The 19,210-nt window shown below is 36.9% G+C and overlaps 4 protein-coding genes across 5 annotated transcripts in view; 3 read left to right on the top strand and 1 right to left on the bottom strand.

The window, feature by feature from the left end:
- Positions 1 to 1,500: 1,500 nt before the first annotated feature.
- LOC111495961 (chaperone protein DnaJ-like) lies at positions 1,501 to 6,548 on the top strand. The gene is made up of 5 exons (XM_023146165.1): positions 1,501 to 1,821; positions 1,963 to 2,040; positions 2,140 to 2,215; positions 5,984 to 6,057; positions 6,153 to 6,548. The coding sequence occupies exons 1-5, from the start codon at positions 1,717 to 1,719 to the stop codon at positions 6,222 to 6,224; spliced, it is 405 nt and encodes a 134-aa protein (XP_023001933.1). The 5' UTR covers positions 1,501 to 1,716; the 3' UTR covers positions 6,225 to 6,548.
- Positions 6,549 to 7,551: 1,003 nt separating this feature from the next.
- Positions 7,552 to 10,357, top strand: LOC111495962 (14-3-3-like protein GF14 kappa). The gene is made up of 4 exons (XM_023146166.1): positions 7,552 to 8,148; positions 8,609 to 8,731; positions 9,578 to 9,694; positions 9,983 to 10,357. The coding sequence occupies exons 1-4, from the start codon at positions 7,651 to 7,653 to the stop codon at positions 10,001 to 10,003; spliced, it is 759 nt and encodes a 252-aa protein (XP_023001934.1). The 5' UTR covers positions 7,552 to 7,650; the 3' UTR covers positions 10,004 to 10,357.
- Positions 10,358 to 11,760: 1,403 nt separating this feature from the next.
- Positions 11,761 to 13,957, bottom strand: LOC111495955 (pentatricopeptide repeat-containing protein At1g09900-like). Its single transcript, XM_023146152.1, has one exon. The coding sequence runs from the start codon at positions 13,764 to 13,766 to the stop codon at positions 11,940 to 11,942; it is 1,827 nt and encodes a 608-aa protein (XP_023001920.1). The 5' UTR covers positions 13,767 to 13,957; the 3' UTR covers positions 11,761 to 11,939.
- Positions 13,958 to 15,510: 1,553 nt separating this feature from the next.
- LOC111495957 (serine hydroxymethyltransferase 2, mitochondrial) overlaps positions 15,511 to 19,210 on the top strand; it is a 5,488-nt gene continuing 1,788 nt past the window's right edge. For both annotated transcript variants that reach the window (XM_023146160.1, XM_023146159.1), the window contains exons 1-12: positions 15,511 to 15,742; positions 15,868 to 15,918; positions 16,100 to 16,186; positions 16,369 to 16,490; positions 16,761 to 16,837; positions 17,434 to 17,558; positions 17,681 to 17,773; positions 17,877 to 17,969; positions 18,077 to 18,274; positions 18,370 to 18,474; positions 18,619 to 18,684; positions 18,840 to 18,917. In XM_023146160.1, coding sequence (XP_023001928.1) covers positions 15,659 to 15,742; positions 15,868 to 15,918; positions 16,100 to 16,186; positions 16,369 to 16,490; positions 16,761 to 16,837; positions 17,434 to 17,558; positions 17,681 to 17,773; positions 17,877 to 17,969; positions 18,077 to 18,274; positions 18,370 to 18,474; positions 18,619 to 18,684; positions 18,840 to 18,917 — 1,179 coding nt within the window. In that variant the 5' untranslated portion in view covers positions 15,511 to 15,658. The remainder of the gene's footprint in view (positions 15,743 to 15,867; positions 15,919 to 16,099; positions 16,187 to 16,368; positions 16,491 to 16,760; positions 16,838 to 17,433; positions 17,559 to 17,680; positions 17,774 to 17,876; positions 17,970 to 18,076; positions 18,275 to 18,369; positions 18,475 to 18,618; positions 18,685 to 18,839; positions 18,918 to 19,210) is intronic.

Here is a 19,210-nt window from a genome sequence, read left to right as displayed (position 1 = left end):
CTAGTAAGTCGAATTAAAATCGAATACTATATCACTGTGACTTATATTTATAGCTCGAGATAGGAACTGAAAGAATGTGATGTGTAGGGAATGATTAAAAGACAATGCTCGAGTTTTCATCGTGAGCTCGTTTTCTCTTACTTACTTTTGTTTAAACAAAAGATAGTGTCGTGTCAGTTATCCATGATATGGTATTTTTTATTATTATTTTATTTGTCGATGAGGTGTACTCACATATATCGTTTAGTTCTTTATACAACACTAAAATTGACTCGATAATTATAACTTTTTTAATACAAAGTTTTGACTGTCGCAACTAGCTAATTACAAAGGCAGACGAGGTTTTGTACAATATTTTACAGAGTTATTTGAATTAACGACTGACCAAATAGTAATTAGAGTGTGTTTGTATAGTGAAAGAGGACATAGCTTAACGATAATATAACGTCTTTCAGGTACAGAAGAGTAATTTGGATATAGTTGGGTTAATTGGGTTTTTCCTTGAATAAATTAAGGACGAGAGATTCCCATAAAATGAAATCTCCTTAGCCTCCTTTTTTTTATTTTACAATGGAATTCGTTTTTACCTTCCATCGAAGGTCCCGAGGAGGGGCTCGCGTCTGATTAGCTAGTTGGTGAGACAATAGCTTACGAAGGCAATGATCAGTAGCTGGTCCGAGAGGATGATCAGCTACACTGGGACTGAGAGATTCTTAGAAGTCTCAAATTTGTAATTTGTCAAGCTCGTGGATGATTAGGGCTTAAAACTCAAATGCTACCTTTCATGTAGGACCCGAGCTAAGAAGGACGATCAGGGCTTGAAGAAATCCTATGTTGAGTGATCTTCTTAAACGTTTTTTTAGGAGCATGTAATTTTTTACCTCTAAACTTTAAAATTTGTTTGAAAGATTGTCCGATCTTAAATTTTATGTCTAGTAGATCATTAAAATTTCATCTTTATATTTGCCTCACATCTAAATTAAAAAATATATAATATAATATAATATAATAGGCTCTTAAATTTTAAATTTTATAATCAATAAATATCTAAAATTTTAAATTTATATCTATTTGACATAAAATATTTATTTCGTGTATTAAACTTTAAAAATATATAATAAATTGTTCTAACTTTCAACTTTGTGTCTATATAAGAGCTCAAGTTGACTCATTTTTCGGGCTTCCCCTCAAAATTTTTAAAACCATATTCTAAAAAAAAAAAATTCTACACTCTTATAAGGAATATTTTGTTATTTTCTCCAACGAATGTGAGATCTCACAGTCCAATAAATTAATAAATTAACAAAAATATTTACAAAGTAAAAATTTGATAATATAAAGTTCATATAATTTACAATATAATCTTAAAAATATATTTATACTTTTTAAAATTTATTAAATTTTAAAGGTAAGTTTGGAAATTAAAAAACAAAATTTTAGGGTAATTTGTTTCGGTAAAACAATATAATAATAAGATAAACGAGCCTTGTAATTAGAGTTCATTGGTCGTAATTGATTTGGATTGCGTAGCAAAGGCTAATTACGCGGCAAGCCGATAAGCACAGAAACTCACAGACAAACTAGACGAGTCAGCAGCCCACCGGCCACCTTCCAATGGTTCAATCCGTTTAATCAATCCGCTCCGACGTCGTCCCACCTCCCAAGATCATCTCAAGCTCCCACTCTCCTCTTCTTCTCTCTCTCTGTTGCGTTGCGATGTGGAACGATTGCCGTGGCGGTTTACCGGGCGCCGACCAGCCACAATTCGATCAAGAATCGTTTATTAACTTTGATTTCTTCTCGGCCACGACTAAACCTAAGGTGATTGTTGTTAAAGAGCATCTCAAACATCTTCAAAGCGCATTTCTTGTCCTTGTGAAGCTAGCTAGGGTTTTGAGTTGGTTTTTGGTGTTTGGCATTTTACATTTTGATGAGGCTTTCTGGATTTTGTTTTTGTGTTAGGACTATTACAAGACGTTGGAGGTGGATTACGATGCAACCGATGATGATATTCGAGCCAATTACATACGACTGGCTCTGGTTCGTGACTTTGTGTTCTCGTCTTGATTCGGTCCTCTTTTCAGTGTTTTTGTTTGTTGGTGATTATCACAACTGGTTCTTGGAATTGGTTCCCTGCAGAAATGGCATCCTGACAAGCAGAAAGATCAGGATAATTCCACTTCAAGATTTCAGGAAATAAACGAGGCTTATCAAGGTCAGTTTCCAGCTTTCAGTTCCTAATGCGTTTTACCGGCCGCATTATAAAGATGATGTATACTCATGATACGTCTTATGCGTTTTACCGTCCAGCTTTCAGTTTCTGGATATCCTGCATTTTTTCACATCATACGTCTTAGTTAAGAATCATGTATACTCATGAGTTGTGAAGCAAAAAAAATTGCAAGCAATGAAACATTGTCTAGAATATGTAAAAAAAGGTTTAGGAAAAGATTTCCGTGGCTTGTGCCTTATCTGATCCCCTGCGAGTAGTAGAAATGGTGTAGTTTGTGCTTGGTTAGAAGGAGCATTATCATTTTCTGAAAAATAGGAAACAAAGGAGACATCATTAGAGGACAAATTGTACAAATAGGAGCTGTAAGGCATCGACTCTCAGCTAAAGGGATTACCAAATACAATGTCAGTTGGTAGGCTAAGGAGTTCCAAAATTAAGGGTCCTCGTGGTTACCTACCAGGGGATATCACACAGTTCGAATTACCAGGCTATCAAATATTGCAGAAGAGGTGAGAGTCACAGTTTTGAACATGATAAAACATTGAAGACCGCAGGGATTCCCTTAGACCGAAAAGAGAAGGCTCGTAGCCTAGTACCAATCTTTTTGGCTCATACATTTCAGATTTCTCCTTCCAAGGTGGTAACATGAAGGCCTTAGATGCCCAAGTACTTACAGAAATGAAAGAAACAAGAATGGAAAAGGGAATTTTTCTGAGAGACTCCATGGTACTAGTCTTGTTGCTATTTAGCAATTTCCATGAGTAAGAGTATCTCAGATATGTCATAATGTCTTGTTGGGATATGACAAATTTTTGGTTCTTGCATTTTCTTTTCTGGGTGGTGGGTGGATGGGGATGATAAAAATGATTACCATCAAGAAGCATCTCGTTCTCTTGGTTGCTATTTGGAGCTCACGGTTCATCCTCATGTCATTTGGCTTGAACATTTATGTTTCTCTCCAGTTCTCCTAATGAAGTCTGGATGCTTCCCTTTGCTGGCAAAGAATAAATCTCTCGGCCAACTTCTTTTTGTTTTTCTTTGAAACCTTTGGTAAACTTGATAGTTGATACTTATATCTTCTCTCCTCCTTTTCTATATTTAAAAAAATGTCAACTTAGTGGTTGAAGAGACGCAGAATCTTTCTAGATTTTTTGTGTGATTCATTATCTTTATTGATCTCTGACTTTCTCATGAGGAGAAGAGGAACTGCCACTTACTGGCTGTCTTCTTTCATACAAACCTTCCACTCAGATCTGCAATGAAGAATAATCTGCTATGTTCTGGTACCTGGGCAGAGTTCTTGGAATCTTAACCCTACCAATTCAGCTCAATCTGATTGATTGGTTTCTTTCAGTTGTTTTAAAATCTACTTGAATAGTTCCATGCAATTGAATGGTGCTAAATACTCGTAGTGTTTTGATCATGTGCACAAATATTCAATTTAGGAAAAGCTTTTTAATATTAATGCTAAGATTTTAAGGATTTCACAATGTGGCTTAAGATGGGGAGGGTTGTGAATAATGGTACAAGTCAAAACATTCTTCTCAATTTTAACAATTAGTATGAATTTGGAGAAAATAGCACGTAAGATGGATGCTTCTCTTTCTCTCTCTCATGTTGAGAGAAGGCTTTCATGTAGTTGTTTCATGGCCTCTTAGTATAAAAAGAAGAAAGAAAAATAAAGACGAGGAAAATGTGTCGGCGAAGAAAATAGCTTCAAGGAGTTAAAAATAAAGAAAAAGAAAATGAAAGAAGTTGAAGTGGGTGTGGATATTGCACAACTTTCTTTTGGCTATTAAAGAAATGAGAAAGGTAGTAGAAAGGGTGGAATCCTTTTGAGCTTAATTAAGAGGAATAAGTAAATGGGAGCTTTCAAGCCATTGCTTGCAAATCTGCGGCTTTTAAGGGCAACTAAGACAGGAGGTTGCTCAGCTCAGAAATATCCCAATTGTGAAAGTAAGGTGTGAGCTTTATTATACACAGAAGGTATTCAAGAGAGCATTATATCATCTTGACATGGGTGTCTTGTAGCAAATAGCAATGCTATACAAAGAAATCATTGTATATTATACAAGAGCTTGTATCGTCCTCCATTTAACATTTTGTACGTCTTTTTTAACTTTTGTAAAGATGGCATCTTATATATTATCATTCCTTCAATGAAATATTTGTTTCTTAATCAATCTACAGAGATAACTGAGTGATATATTATCCTCTCGAAATGTGTATCTTCTAGCATTCTTAGACGCTAATCTTGATTTTGGAGGTACATGATGGAAAATGTTTTTTTTCTTCTTGGTTACGAGGATAAACTCTGTATGATTACCTATCAGTCAGATTTAACTTAATCTCCCGTACTTTTGTGAGGTTGAACTTGAAAGCATTAGCTGCAGCCGTGCAGGAGCAGGTGGGAAACTGAGCTGAATTCACCGTCAAGGTGTTCCTTATATGCATTTTCTTGAATGTTTTAGTGGTTTAAGAATGCCTTTCATGCAAATAATTAATCTTTTAGAAACGAGTCAGGAGGTAGCAGCCATCTAACCACCCTAGCATTTTCTCTTCCAAGCCATCTTTTAACTGCTCTTACTGTACGTATCTACATACCAAGTGCAAGCTTGATTGGTTGGAGGAGTATGGAAAGGGAGGATTCTGTTGTTTCATGAAGCAAGTATTCATTGCATTTTTTCTGGGGAATCTGTAAAAATAAAGGGAGTAAGATTCCTTTAAGATCAAGTAGAAAACCTATTTTAATAGACAGAAGACAATTAAGGGAATGCTTGACAAACCAATTTAGAGGAAATTCTCCAGACAGTTGATTGAATTCTGTTCCCACATCCATACTCGATATCCAATTAAACAACACAATCTGTTCCAATTTCTCCTGTGCAATATTAGTTTCCTTGGCTACCAAACACGACACTGTTATTTGATTGAGTTTTGCCTTGGGGTTTCGTGGATCAACTCCATATGATCTAACCGTCACTGATTCAATGGGAGATCTATGGTTCAGTTATACCTCAGAATTAAATGTAAATGCATGTTTCACTTGTTTTGTTTTTTTTGTTTCCTTATGCTTTGTCCGTGTGAGAGAGAGAGGATGTGAGATCCCACATCGGTTGGAGAGGAGAATGAAGCATTCCTTTTAAGGGTGTGGAAACTTCTCCCTAACAAACACGTTTTAAAACCGTGAGACTGATGGCGATACGTAACAGGCCAAAGCAGACTATCTGCTAGCAGTGGGTTTTGGTTGTTTTAAATGGTATCAGAGCTAGACACTGAGCAATGTACCAGCAAAGACGTTGGGTCCTCAAGAGAGGTGGATTATGAGATCCACATCAATTGGAGAGGGGAACAAAACATTCCTTATAAGGGTGTGGAAACCTCTCCGTAATAGACACATTTTAAAACCGCGAGGCCGACGACGATACGTAACGGGCCAAAACAGACAATATCTGCTAGCGGTCCATCTGTTGGAGGTGTATAGTTTCAGCAATATAATTGGAGTAATTATCAATCTCTCCACTTGACTCTTCTTCATCCAGGGACTTCTCCTGTTCTATCTTTTCTTCCCCTCTTTCTCAATTGTAAGATTTGTATGTTAGTCCAGGCTGTTATAGCCTGTGGAGAATACCTAATCTTCTGTGCCTCTTTCTTCTTATGGATCATTTCACAAAAACAAACAAAAAGGCTAACTATTTAAAATCAATGAACTCCAGATCTCACACCAACACTTGTATTATTCATGGACAGTTTTGAGTGATCCCATCAAGAGGAGAGAATACGACATCAAAGACATGCTGTACAAATATGATTACAACGTAGTTGTAAGAAATCCCTTTTTCTCTCTGCTAACTTTCTTTAACATCATCCATGCCTACTATTATCCTTATATGTCTGTAAATTCTTATGCTCCGTGCAGGAATATCTCAACCGTTTCAAAGGGCTTATATTGACTTGCAATGGCCTTGGAATTAAGCATTCAATTTGGTAAGAAACAGAGCCACTCTTCTTCCTACTAAACACATCACCTGTTCAGTACATGTGAGAACATTTGGCCTACTATATCATCAATCTGCTGACATCACACAATTCTAGTGGCCCCCAGAGCTGCCAGACCCCTTTCAAGCTTTCTTAGAACCCTATACTTTGTTTTGTTCTGATTTTTGTATAAAAATATCATATTATGTATCTATTCTCTTCCTTAACAATAGATCCACCTCAATTCTACTGTGTTCTTAATCTGTGGCCTTTTCTCTCTTTCTCTCTCTCTTCCCTCAACTCTTTAAGTTGTTGATATTGCAGGCCCAAAATTCTCTATGACACAGCAATAGAATCTTTGTTCATTTGAATCATTAATGTGTTTGGAGGCTGGCTTTTATATTTAAAACTCTAGGTTGAGATGGGTATGCTGTGAGTTGTTTGAAATCGGTTATCAAGCCTTCCGTTATGAAATCTGTGCCTTCTGTTAGCCTGAGCTTTGTCATTTTTGGGTTTTTCTTTCTGAGCTTTGTCTTTTCCCTTATGAGCTTCTCCTCTAAGTTTTAAAACGCGTAGGAAGAGGTTTCTACACTCAACAATGCTTTGTTTCCCTCTACAACTGATGTGACATCTCATAGTTAGGCAATAAATCTTGTTATTACTTCTACTCAAATTTTAACAAGTAACTTGAATGGATTCTTTAAGTAAATGATCGGATGGCCCTTGGGGACATTTTTTTTGTCATATATTTTTTTCGTGTTTAGTTCTAGCTATTTTCATGTGAGAAGTTCATCTTTACTTTACGTAAATTATGCAATTTTTTTTATCGTATTTATATATTTTTTAATGGTATTTGATTAAATTATTAAAAAGGAAGTATAATATTTTAAAAGAAATTATTTTTGAAATATAAGGAATTTTTGCTATTCTTAAAAGTCAACCCATAGAATTCAGTATCCTTCATCCCTCCCTCCCACTAATTTATTAATCGGTAATAAACGAATATGTTTTTGGAGATTTTTTAAATAATATTTAAGATATAATTTTAATGTAATTATAAAAATATATGTGACGGGGCAATGCGTAATTAATAATTAGAAATTAATTGAAACAGTACTTCACAGATAATGATTGAAATTATTAAAAATAGAAAAAGATGTGTTGGCATCCTTTTTCCTTGCATTTTCATAGCTGGCAATCCTCCTCAATCATCTCCATGTCATCGTCACCAACTTTAATCCAACGGCTCTTATTTCACTCTCATTCTACATTCACCGCAGGCTAATATGGCTCTTTTTTTTGTTATTTATTTATTTTTGGGTTTTTAAGGCCACCCGCGCATCTTTACCAAACGGCGAACGTTGAAAACGCAAATCTCTCTGTCTCCGTCTCTATCTCTCTTTCTCTCTCCATCGCTTCAAGCTCGCCGGAGTTTAATAATGGCCGCCTCCGTGCCGGACAATCTCTCTCGCGAGCAATATGTGTATCTAGCTAAGCTTGCCGAGCAGGCTGAAAGATATGAGGAGATGGTTCAGTTCATGCAGAAACTTGTTCTTGGTTCAACCCCAGGCTCCGAGCTCTCTGTCGAGGAGCGAAATCTTCTCTCTGTTGCTTACAAGAACGTGATTGGCTCACTTCGAGCTGCTTGGCGGATTGTCTCTTCTATCGAGCAGAAGGAGGAGAGCCGTAAGAATGAAGAGCATGTTGTTCTTGTTAAGGATTATAGATCAAAGGTTGAGTCCGAGCTTTCCGAGGTCTGTGCTAGTATTTTGAAGCTTTTGGACTCGAATCTAATTCCATCGGCATGTGCTAGTGAGTCTAAGGTCTTCTACTTGAAGATGAAGGGGGATTACCATAGGTATATGGCGGAGTTTAAGGCTGGGGATGAGAGGAAAGCTGCTGCTGAGGATGCTATGCTGGCTTATAGGGATGCTCTGGTACTTGTGGTTCTTTTGCTTTTCTTTGTTGGTAGTGTTATTGATCTAATTTTGAAATGTTGCTGTTTTTGTGATCTGTTAGGTTAGATATTTCACTTGTGAATTGACTTTGAATACTGATTTAGTCCCGCCGCCGAACATGTCCCTATTTACGCGATCCATCTTTTACTGTTGTCATGTTTCCGTATTCTTGTCTACAACCTTCTTGAAATCTTGATTTTGGAAGTTCCAATGGATTTCACATTCGGACGTTTTTTCTTTATTACTCTTTCTTCTTAGCTTTCATTGGGGAAGATCCCCATTTTTCAACTGACCATCTCTATGTCGCAGCGCTTCTAATGGTTTGTTTTAATTAATCAAACAATATGATATTAGGAATTTTCAATTCTAACATATTGATTCTTGAGTTTGGATTATTCTGAATTTTGATTTTACACTTGTTGGATTTTGTGCTACGAAGGATGTCGCAGTTGCGGATCTTGCACCCACTCATCCGATAAGGCTGGGTCTGGCACTCAATTTCTCTGTGTTTTACTTCGAGATTCTGAATCAGTCCGATAAAGCATGTAGCATGGCCAAGGAGGTAAACTTGATCCTTCTTTTTTGTTTTCAGTCTCCCATTTCATATCCCCTTTTCTACATTATTTCTCCTCCTTGTTTTATGCCTGAGATGCGTGGGCTAACTCTGTTACTTTTTGCTTTTATTTCTGGGGCCTACTGTCGTAGATCCTTGTGATATTGTACCTTTTCTGGGCTATCAAGAGTTCCTAAGAAATTTCATCAGCTAGTACTATTACTGTGGCGACTTTGTTGAACTATTGTCTTCACGTTGAATTTTATGACTATCACATGTTTCATAGCGTCACTTATATGCAGATTTTGAACCAGCTTTACCCATGAAATACTTTAACATGGATCTTACAACTGTAGGCTTGCATATGCAGATTTGGACATGTTTGTTCAATATGCATCTAGTTTGACTGACGATTCAAATATTTGATATTGTTGCATTTGTTCTTGTATCGTCCTTCTTTTGGTCTTTAGTTCCAGCTTTCAGGAATCCCATGATATCATATATGCCAATCTTATTTTCCTCAAACCATTGTGAACTACTGGTATTAGGCGTCTTACTTCTACAGAGGATGATTGGATCTGTGACTGAATCAGAACGTGATTCGTGTTTCGATCCGTTTCCCTTCGAAATAGTTCTATCATAAATTTAAACTGTCCGCTATGAATCTGCTCCTTAGCTAACCTTACTGACCCGTGGTTGACTCTTTTGAAACTGGATCCGATGCATGTTACATTTTCTTTTTGCTAAAATGTGCTTGCAATTGCACTACTGTAGTGTAGGTGCATGCTACAAGCAATATGCTTTCCCATCTTTCTTTTGCGTGTGTTACTCACCAGTTCTTATGCTTCTGTTCAGGCATTTGAGGAAGCCATCGCTGAGCTGGACACTTTGGGTGAAGAATCATACAAGGACAGCACCCTCATCATGCAGCTGTTGAGGGACAACCTCACGCTCTGGACTTCAGATGCGCAGGTCAGTGAATACCACCCTCCCAAAAGAAAGAGTCCTTAACTTTCAACTTGCAAGTGTCTAAAATGTTCCTTCCTATTACACATGAAACAAGAAATACAAGGGTCTATGAGAAACACAATTAAACGTTTCAGGACTTATTAACACTTACAAATTCAGCTACGAATTTAGGCACAAACCCGTAAATTTAGGGGACTATTAGATATTTTTCTTCCGAAGTACAAATTACAGCCCCTATTCATGTTTATTATTACTAGGCCGTAACGGTTGCGAGTATTGACTTGTTTGCAGGACCAGTTAGACGAGTCGTAGAAGGTGGCATGAGCTCGACCTGTCCTGTGATTGTGAATGGTGGGGGAGGAGGAGGTGGGCTTCAAATGTCATTTGCTTATGCTATTTAAAATGTGTGAATCTGGAAATTAAACACATTGGTCTGTGCCTGATGTCCTTGTACTCAGACTAGCCTTGATCTTCAATTCCGAAGTTCCAAAATTGGTGGGTTTTTCTTCTTTCTTTTCATCTTTTCATCTTTTCTCTTCTTTTTTTTTTTTTTTTCCGATCCAGATGGGTTCTTTTTTACCTTAAAAAGAATCAGATTGAAACAACATTTTAGGTTCATTCTCTTTAATCTCAAGGTTGATAATCATATCAGGTAATTCGGTTGAACACAGCCGATGGATTTATGGCATTTGATTTTGGTCAATATATATTGAGAATAATGTTCATAAAGTGGAAAGTGCTTTATACACGACTAGAAGAATGATGGAAAATTTGTCTGAATGATAATTAAAGTTGTTAGTGTACCTTATATCAGCTGGGGCCAGCTTTGGGTCAGAACCACATGAACCAACTGTTTGTTCCTATTTTTTTAGAACTGTTGGTGGATTCGGTTTTATTGATATTGATAGGTTTGCCTTTTGTGTCAGCTCGGTCAGTTTCTGGCTTTCTGCTTGTTCTCTTTTTCAGTTAAAAAAATAATTTCACTGCCCTCTTAGAAGTAAGAATTCACTTGGAGATCACTATTTTTTTTTTACCTTTTTTAGGGGAATTGCAAAAGGTAGCAAAATACGTTAGATATTTGAATACTTATTCTTTTTTTTCACTAATTTATTGATTGTTTAATTTGTTTTGTTAGTAACCGATTTGATTATGTTTGATTAAGAGTATTGTAGAGGTGGATGATAATGCATTATTTATGTGATATCTCACCTTGGTTGATTTCTGTGATATCCCACATTGGTTGAGGATGGGAAGTTAAGAGTATCGTAGATGTGGATGATAATGCATTATTTCTGTGATATCCTACATTGGTTGATTTCTGTGATATCCCACCCTGGTTGGGAATGGGAAGTTAAGAGTATCGTAGAGGTGGATGATAATGCATTATTTATGTGATATCTCACCTTGGTTGATTTCTGTGATATCCTACATTGGTTGGTAATGGGAAGTTAAGAGTATCGTAGATGTGGATGATAATGCATTATTTCTGTGGTATCCCACATTGGTTGATTTTAGTGATATCTCACCCTGGTTGGGGATGGGAATTTAAGAGTATCGTAGAGGTGAATGATAATGTATTATTTCTGTGATATCTCACATTGGTTGATTTCTGTGATATTTCACATTGGTTGGGAATGGGAAGTTAAGAGTCTCTCATGCTTTATTTCTGTGATATCCCACATTGGTTGGGAAGGAGAAGTAAAGAAGGAAACGCCCTTTATAATAGTGTGAAAACATTTTTTCTGTGATATCCCACGTTGGTTGGGGGAAAGGAAATGCCCTTTATAATGAAATAAAAACATCATTTCACTAATAAAAAATATGAAAGTACACCATCGATGGGGTGGGGTGGGCATGAGCAATGAGCAATTGTTTAATTGTTTAAGTAGAAATTGTAGAAATGGTTGGTGAATTGACAAATTTCAAACATGATTAAAATGAGTTTATAGTGCTTGAATATATAAACCAGGGTTAAAAGTGAGCTAAACATGTATAAAACAGCATTTAACCCTTATTTTACTTATTTATAAATCAATAACGCGTTGAAGTTAATATCTGATTTCTAAATCTAGTGTCTAACCGAGCTACTCAAGTTGAGCCATTTTATGTTACAAAATTGATTTGGGTTTACCCATTTTGGCAAAGAAGGGAACATAATTTGGCTCTAAGAATCATAAAGAACCCCATATCTATGAAGATCTAATGATGAAATCTAAGGCCATCAAACAATGGCTGAAGTAAAAAGAAATCAAACAGAGTTTTTTACTATCACCTGCTCCACAGAACTCTTCTTCACAACTCCTCTAGAGCACAGTTCATTATGCAACTCCAATGCCTCCTTGGCTAGTCCTTCATCCGCCAATCCTTCAATGAGAATCATGTACGAAGCCTCGGTCGGTATACAGTCTCGGGCAACCATGTAGGCCAAGAAATCGATGGCTCGATTGGTTTGTTGAATGTTACAAAGTCCTAACATGATAGAGTTGTATGTGTTAGCATTTGGCCTCACACCCATTTCTTCTAAATCATGGAAAAATGCAATTGCTTCATCAACTTTTCCTCCTCTACTCAGTCCTCCGACGAGCGAGGAGTACGTAATTATAGCCGGTTCGAGTCCTTTTCCCTTCATCTCGTCGAGAAATTTAATGGCATCTTCTGTCTTGCCTACCTTTGAGAGCCCATCAATGATAGTGTTGTATGTAATCAATACAGGAGAGCAGCCTTTGCTTCTAAGTTGATTCACTATCTCAGCTGCAACATCTACCTTCCCATCTTTGCACAAAGCTATCAACAGAGTATTATACGTCATAATATCCGGGTAACAGCCTCCCGAAACCATGGTATTCAAAAACTCAATTGCCCGATCCATCCTTTTCTCTTTGCAGAATCCATGAAGCAACGGTTTGTAGCTCAAGGAATTCGGAGTACAGCCATGCCGAGGCATTTTCTCCAAAACATTGATAGCCCGACCAAGCAAGCCCTTTCGACACAAGAAGTTAATCAAGATATTGAACGTCACAACACTAGGAGAACATCCCTTCCGAACCATATCGTCCAACAGCTTCTCGGCATCCATCCACCGCTGGGTACTACACATGCTACGCAAAATTATATTATAAGTGATCGTATTCGGTTGGCAACCATAAGAAGGCATATGATTCAAGAACTTAATAGCTTCATCCAACCTCCCTTCCTTGCAAATCCCCTTGATAAGAACATTATAAGTGACAACATCAGGCTTACATCCTTTGTTCCTCATTTCATCCAACAATTTCATCGCCTTCCCAACACCACTTTCCTTGCAAGTTGCTTCAATCAATATAGTGTAAGTTATCACATCAGGATAACACTCACTCTGCAGCTGTCTATCAAGAACATCCATGGCTTGCTTCAACCTCCCACAGCCACAGAGAGTTCGCAAGATTGTATTGTAAGTAACAACATCAGGAGAGACACTCATTCGTTCAAAAAGTTTCAAAGCACTGCCAATTTCACCAGATTTACAGTAACCACTAATTAGAATATTGTAAGTTCTAACATCAAGAACAGCCCTCGAATCTTTCAAAATTTCCATAACCCGAGTGGCCTTCCTAATCTTCCCAGTCTTACACAAATCACGAATCAAAATAGTGCAGGCATTTATATCAGGAATTTCACCACGAAAGAACATATCCTCAAGAAATTTAAACCCGTTTTCTAATTCCCCATTTCTTACCAGTAGACGAAGATGATTATTGTTCTCGAATCCCTCGAAACTCTGCGAATGATTCGAAGCAGATGAAGAGGAATTGGCGCCGTTCAAATGGCCATGTTGCAATCTAAGCGTATCGACTCTCGAAACCGCACGAACAATGTTGAGCTGTTTAGTAATCGAAGAAATCGGTTCCTCAGAATCATCGGAAGGAATAACGAGGAAGCGAGATTTTCCTTTTGCTCCTACATAAAGCCTCAAAGAATTGGCCTCCGATGTAACCAATTGCTTGGCCCTAACTTCACGGCCGCGAATTTTGGCGCTGTGGCGATGAAACAAACAGAATCCTTCTGTATAATTCTTTGCAGGCAAGGTTAAATCCATAATCTTCCTTCAACTTACGGTGAACGTAAAAATGGAATAGGGGAAAATGGAGGCGAGTTAATGGCGCGGCGGCGGGTTTGCTTATCCAGTTTGTGAGCCTGCGTTCGTCTCTGAAGCGGAGGCGGCCGCATGAGTAGGAAGCGCAACGCTCGGTGGCCCAATCCATAGCAGTGGGCTTCGTGCTGATGCAGTCTCGCGTATCTTCCCTCGAAAAGTTTTTTTTTTTAATTAATTAATATAAATCCATCCAAATTTTAAAACTGAAAAGCTCAAAGAGGACAATATTTATTAGCGGTGGGTTTGAGTTGTTACAAATGGTATCATAGTCCGACAGCGAGCCAACGAAGATGCTAAGCCCTGAAGGGGAGTGGACACTAGACGGTGTGTCAGCGAGAACGCTAAGCCCTGAAGTGGGATGGACACTAGACGGTGTGCTAGCGAGAATGTTGGGTCCTAAAAGGGGTGGATTGTGAGACCCTAGCAAACGCGTTTTAAAATTCACAATATTTACTAGTGGTGAACTTAGGTTGTTGTAAATATTGTCTCGGTTCATTCATGTTGTCTTCCAAGTATCATAAAACGTGCACGAAAAAAAAATGAAATTATCGTTTTTAAAACTTTTTGTTAAGGAAGACGACAAATGAATTCAAAAGCTATATAGACGTGATTTTAAATGTAAGAGTTAAAAAATTAATTTAAAATTCAATAGTAAAAAATATCTTTAACAGACTATATAAACGATTAACAACTTAGTCTCGTCCTTATGTTGGTGATCGAAAGGTCGATCCAAACTCAAACTCGAGTCCAATCCAAACCTAACCCAAGAACCATCTGATCCAATCCACACGAACCCTTTATTAGATTGGATATAGACCACCGTTTTGAATGATGGATTGGCTCATAGACTCATTCATTTGGATTATATTTAGATCGGTCGATCAAATAGGCTTATCGTTCAGACAACTCGAATATAATATAAAGATAGATTTTAATATTCGATTAAATTTATGTCCGACTTTGATCCAATCAAACGATTCATTCTTCAAATTACGAATAAATTTTATCCCGAAGATAAATTTAATATTTAGATTAATCGGTCATTCAAGCTTTAATAAAAATTAAAGTTCACTTTTAAAAAACAAAAGGTTTAAAAAAGGTGGGGAACAAGTGCTCAGTTGAAAAGACAAAAAGAAAAAAATAAAAATAAAAATAAAAATACTTTTGCTTATTCCAGATTTCTTTTATTTTTCTTACCATTAGACTAAATTGAACTAGGATGTCACGAGTCCCATGACACGTAACCTCGTGTAAGGTCGATCTTCATCGGGCGAGTTGAAGGGTTATTTTGGAGATTTGACCCGAATTCTTCTCTTATAACCCGTGCATATCTTTTTTGTCTAATTTAACTTGTAAACATCAATCTCGAAATTTTTTTTTTTTTTTATATATCTTATTAAATTTCAAATAAATTACTTAAATGCAAACTTTTAGTCTAATTTAATTAATATTAAATTTCAAAAAAAAAAAAATTTGAAACCGGTAATTAAAGATTTTTAGTATAAATATTTTTAAAATTTTTTAAAAATTATAAGACATTAATAAAATTTTTGAAAGCATAAAAATATTTTAGAAACAAATTATTACTTTTTAAAATACAGTTGTTAATTTAAAATTTAGAAATATTTTTATTAATTATTTATTATGACATATACCTCGAAAAAAAATTATTAAAAAATAGCTTAGTTAATATTTTTTCACCGGCATCGGGCCTCCATCACCAACCTACTAACCCCACTGGCAGTGGTGACAACGGAAGAGCACCAGATCAAAAGTGCGCGGAACCTTTCACGCATTTCGATATCGGGAGGAGATTCAATCGCTTACAGAAACCAATGGCTATGGCGCTTCGAAGACTCGCCGTCGGCGTTACCAAATCCAATGTTCCTCTCGTCAATGGCCGGTTTCTCCATCACATGGTAATTCTCACCGCCATTGTTAATTCATAATATCTATGGTGTTTACATTCGTCATTCTTGATAACTTCTGATGCCGAAATTTTCTTACTCGTTTTTGTGTATGAATTCGTTTTATATGGCCGCAGTCTTCTCTGTCCGGTGCCGCTGCGGAGGAAAGGGACAAGGCTCGAGCTACTGTGAGCATTCCATTTATTTATATCTAAAGAAATTTACATTTTCTGATGCAAAAATTTCTTATTGAAGTTAGAACTTAAGTAAGGACTAAGGAATGTATGTGGATCATGGAGTGTACGAGATCTGTTTGATGACTCAGTTTCTTGTATCGATGTTGATATTTGGAGGAAATTTTGCTTGCAGTGGATTAAGCAGCTGAACGCCCCCCTCGGGGTTATTGATCCGGAAATTGCAGACATCATTGAGCTCGAGAAAGCTCGTCAATGGAAGGTATTTTTTGTTTCACTACGAGCTGTTTTCGTGCTCTTTGTGCTTTTGAAAATTTGACGTTGATCTATTCGCTTCATTTTTTTTAAGGTTGAAATTGTCGTTAATGGTGTTGATATCCATTGAATTGAGTTGAGCTTCGTGATTAACATCAAATCTTGTACGATTCTTTTTTGAATGTGAAGGGTTTTGAACTTATACCTTCTGAGAATTTCACTTCATCATCAGTGATGGAAGCAGTTGGTTCAGTCATGACCAACAAGTACAGTGAAGGATATCCTGGTGCCAGATACTATGGTGGAAATGAGTATGTGGATCTATCTCAATTCCAGAGTACTTTTGTTTTTGGAATAAATTGTTGAAGTTTTGAAACAAAATAAGAACAGAGTATAAATTACATGAAAGACCATCATCAGTTTTTCTTAATATTAGCAAAAACGTTGCAAGTTCTTAGAATCTGTAACTTACTGCGATGGCACCGATAATTTCTGTATGTAATTCCTTTTGTTTTCATTTTTCTCTTTTTTCTTTTCGTTTCCTTTATGGGCTTCTAATTATAAACGCCAAATGGATTTAGGTACATTGACATGGCTGAAACCTTGTGCCAGAAACGTGCACTAGAAGCTTTCCGTTTGGACCCTGCAAAATGGGGAGGTATGAGAATTATTGATATATTATTGTTGTTATTCTTTTTTGAAGTATTACTATGCAGGGCGGGGGATTGGACCTTCGGCTTCTAGGCAGTTAACAGCTGCGTTTATCTACTTAGTTATGCTTTGATAGACAATTAATGATATGTGATTAATTTCCAAGTGGTAAATTTGTTTCAGACTCTCTTTGTATAAGTATAGCAGTTCACTGTGTCTTGTCCTGAGTTTCGTGTTAATTCAGCTGAACACGTGCAATCGTTTTAAGAACTTTCTGATTCAGTAAATGTACTTATAAACAAGCTTTTCTCGACATGGTGCCTTTTAATGGTGTGATCAATGAAAAATAAAAGACCCACGGGATGGCTGTTGCATATATTAATCAGAAAATTGTCTGCACCTCCCTTTTCTTTTGGACACATCTTGGAAAGAAGACATGTTGGTGATATTTGCTCTAGTGTGAACCACTGAAGTCTCGTGGTTTGGTTTGGCTTTCTCTTTTTATATAACCAACTCTGAGACCATTCAGTTTGGTCTATGTGAGAGAACTTGCCAAAGTACCTACCGTCTTTGATTAAACCCAGAATGGTATTTTTTTTGTAGTTAATGTGCAGTCTCTCTCTGGATCACCGGCTAACTTTCAGGCATATACTGCATTATTAAAACCTCATGAGAGGATTATGGCTCTAGATTTACCACATGGTGGACACCTTTCGCATGGTTACCAGGTGTTTATTTTCAAATTTACTACTTGGTTTTGACATTGCTGCTTTTGGTGATTTGGTAACTTGTACTTTTTATGATGTTTGATACGATACTTTCCTATGTTTATTTCTTTAACTTTTTGCAGACTGATACCAAGAAGATTTCTGCCGTTTCAATATTCTTCGAGACAGTGCCATATAGGTTGGATGAGAGCACTGGTTACATTGACTATGACCAGGTTCGAAATGCTTCTGTGTTCGCGCCTATTGGGATATCCTGTTGATTTGTCTTGAAACTGCAATTTCAAATAAACTAACTTATATGGAGCAAAATTCTAATAGTTGGAAAAAAGTGCATCATTGTTCCGACCAAAACTCATCGTTGCTGGTGCAAGTGCCTACGCCCGTCTCTATGACTATGCACGAATTCGCCAGGTTTTTCCTTTGTTTGGCGATAGATTATAAAATAGCTTCCATTAGGATTTTACACTTCTACGTTGTGCAACATTTGACCTAGTTCTGATTATTTTGATTTCTGACAGATCTGTGACAAACAGAAGGCAGTCATGTTGGCTGATATGGCACACATTAGTGGCTTAGTTGCAGCTGGCGTTATTCCATCCCCTTTTGAGTATGCTGATATTGTGACAACAACCACGCATAAATCCTTACGCGGACCACGAGGGGCAATGATTTTCTTCCGGAAGGGTGTTAAAGAGATCAACAAAAAAGGACAAGAAGTAAGTAAAGGTTCCAACTACGCCTTGAAGTGAATTTAAGTAAATTTCAAGGGCAAGTTCTTACTGGTCTAATATTTCATTATAATCTATGACAGGTGCTCTATGACTACGAAGACAAAATTAATCAGGCTGTCTTTCCTGGTCTTCAAGGTGGCCCACACAACCACACCATAACTGGTCTGGCAGTTGCACTAAAGCAGGTCGTTTATTTTTTCTTGTCTTTCTCGACAAATAAAGTTGGGGGCCATCTTCACGAAATTTTATTTCGGATACTAGATTTAGATATTTGGATGTCCGCCTAGTTTCCATTCATGATATTTCTCCTCTTTACCATATTGCAATAGGCCACAACTCCGGAATACAAAGCCTACCAAGAGCAGGTTCTTAGTAATTCTTCCAAATTTGCTCAGGTATGCAGTGAAAATTTTCTGACTCCTTTGACAAATCATCAATATGGTACTTTTTCATTGCATGTTTTGCTTGCTGTAAGGAGTAATTAATTCCTGAACTTTCTTCTTTGCTTAAATCAGTGGAGTTTACCGTGTCAAATCAATTGTTTATGCAGAGTTTGATTGAGAAGGGCTATGAACTTGTATCTGGTGGAACTGACAACCATTTAGTCCTTGTGAATTTGAAAAATAAGGTAAAGGATGACAACCTGTCCGCCAATATAGCTATTATACTCCTCATCCGTGGGTTTGTGTACTCTCTTCAGGTGTTTGTGTTTGAGTAGTGCTGGGTGCAAACAATTACAAATATAATGACAATTTAATTAACAAAAATCATCCCGAGTTATTTCCATTGTTCAAACTTATGATATAAATGTTATCCTTGGCTTGATCTGGACAAAACTTTAGAAATGACTTGCAGCACTGGTGTACAATCCTTTTCTTATTGTTTTATTTGTTTTATTTATTTATTTATTTTTTTTTTTTT

The sequence above is a fragment of the Cucurbita maxima genome, unplaced genomic scaffold, assembly GCF_002738345.1.
Source record: "Cucurbita maxima cultivar Rimu unplaced genomic scaffold, Cmax_1.0 Cma_Scf00022, whole genome shotgun sequence".
In the NCBI taxonomy this organism is placed as follows: domain Eukaryota; kingdom Viridiplantae; phylum Streptophyta; class Magnoliopsida; order Cucurbitales; family Cucurbitaceae; genus Cucurbita; species Cucurbita maxima.
The sequence above is the reverse complement of the archived record's forward strand: the minus strand, read 5'-3'. Positions and strand labels throughout refer to the sequence as shown.

Coding starts and splice junctions, on each gene's coding strand:
- LOC111495961 (XM_023146165.1), top strand. CDS start 1,717: ATGTGGAACGATTGCCGTGGCGGTTTACCGGGCGCCGACCAGCCACAA. Junction 2,041..2,139: donor ATTACATACGACTGGCTCTG/GTTCGTGACTTT, acceptor GGTTCCCTGCAG/AAATGGCATCCTGACAAGCA. Junction 6,058..6,152: donor AATATGATTACAACGTAGTT/GTAAGAAATCCC, acceptor TGCTCCGTGCAG/GAATATCTCAACCGTTTCAA.
- LOC111495962 (XM_023146166.1), top strand. CDS start 7,651: ATGGCCGCCTCCGTGCCGGACAATCTCTCTCGCGAGCAATATGTGTAT. Junction 8,149..8,608: donor TGGCTTATAGGGATGCTCTG/GTACTTGTGGTT, acceptor TGTGCTACGAAG/GATGTCGCAGTTGCGGATCT. Junction 8,732..9,577: donor CATGTAGCATGGCCAAGGAG/GTAAACTTGATC, acceptor GCTTCTGTTCAG/GCATTTGAGGAAGCCATCGC.
- LOC111495955 (XM_023146152.1), bottom strand. CDS start 13,766: ATGGATTTAACCTTGCCTGCAAAGAATTATACAGAAGGATTCTGTTTG.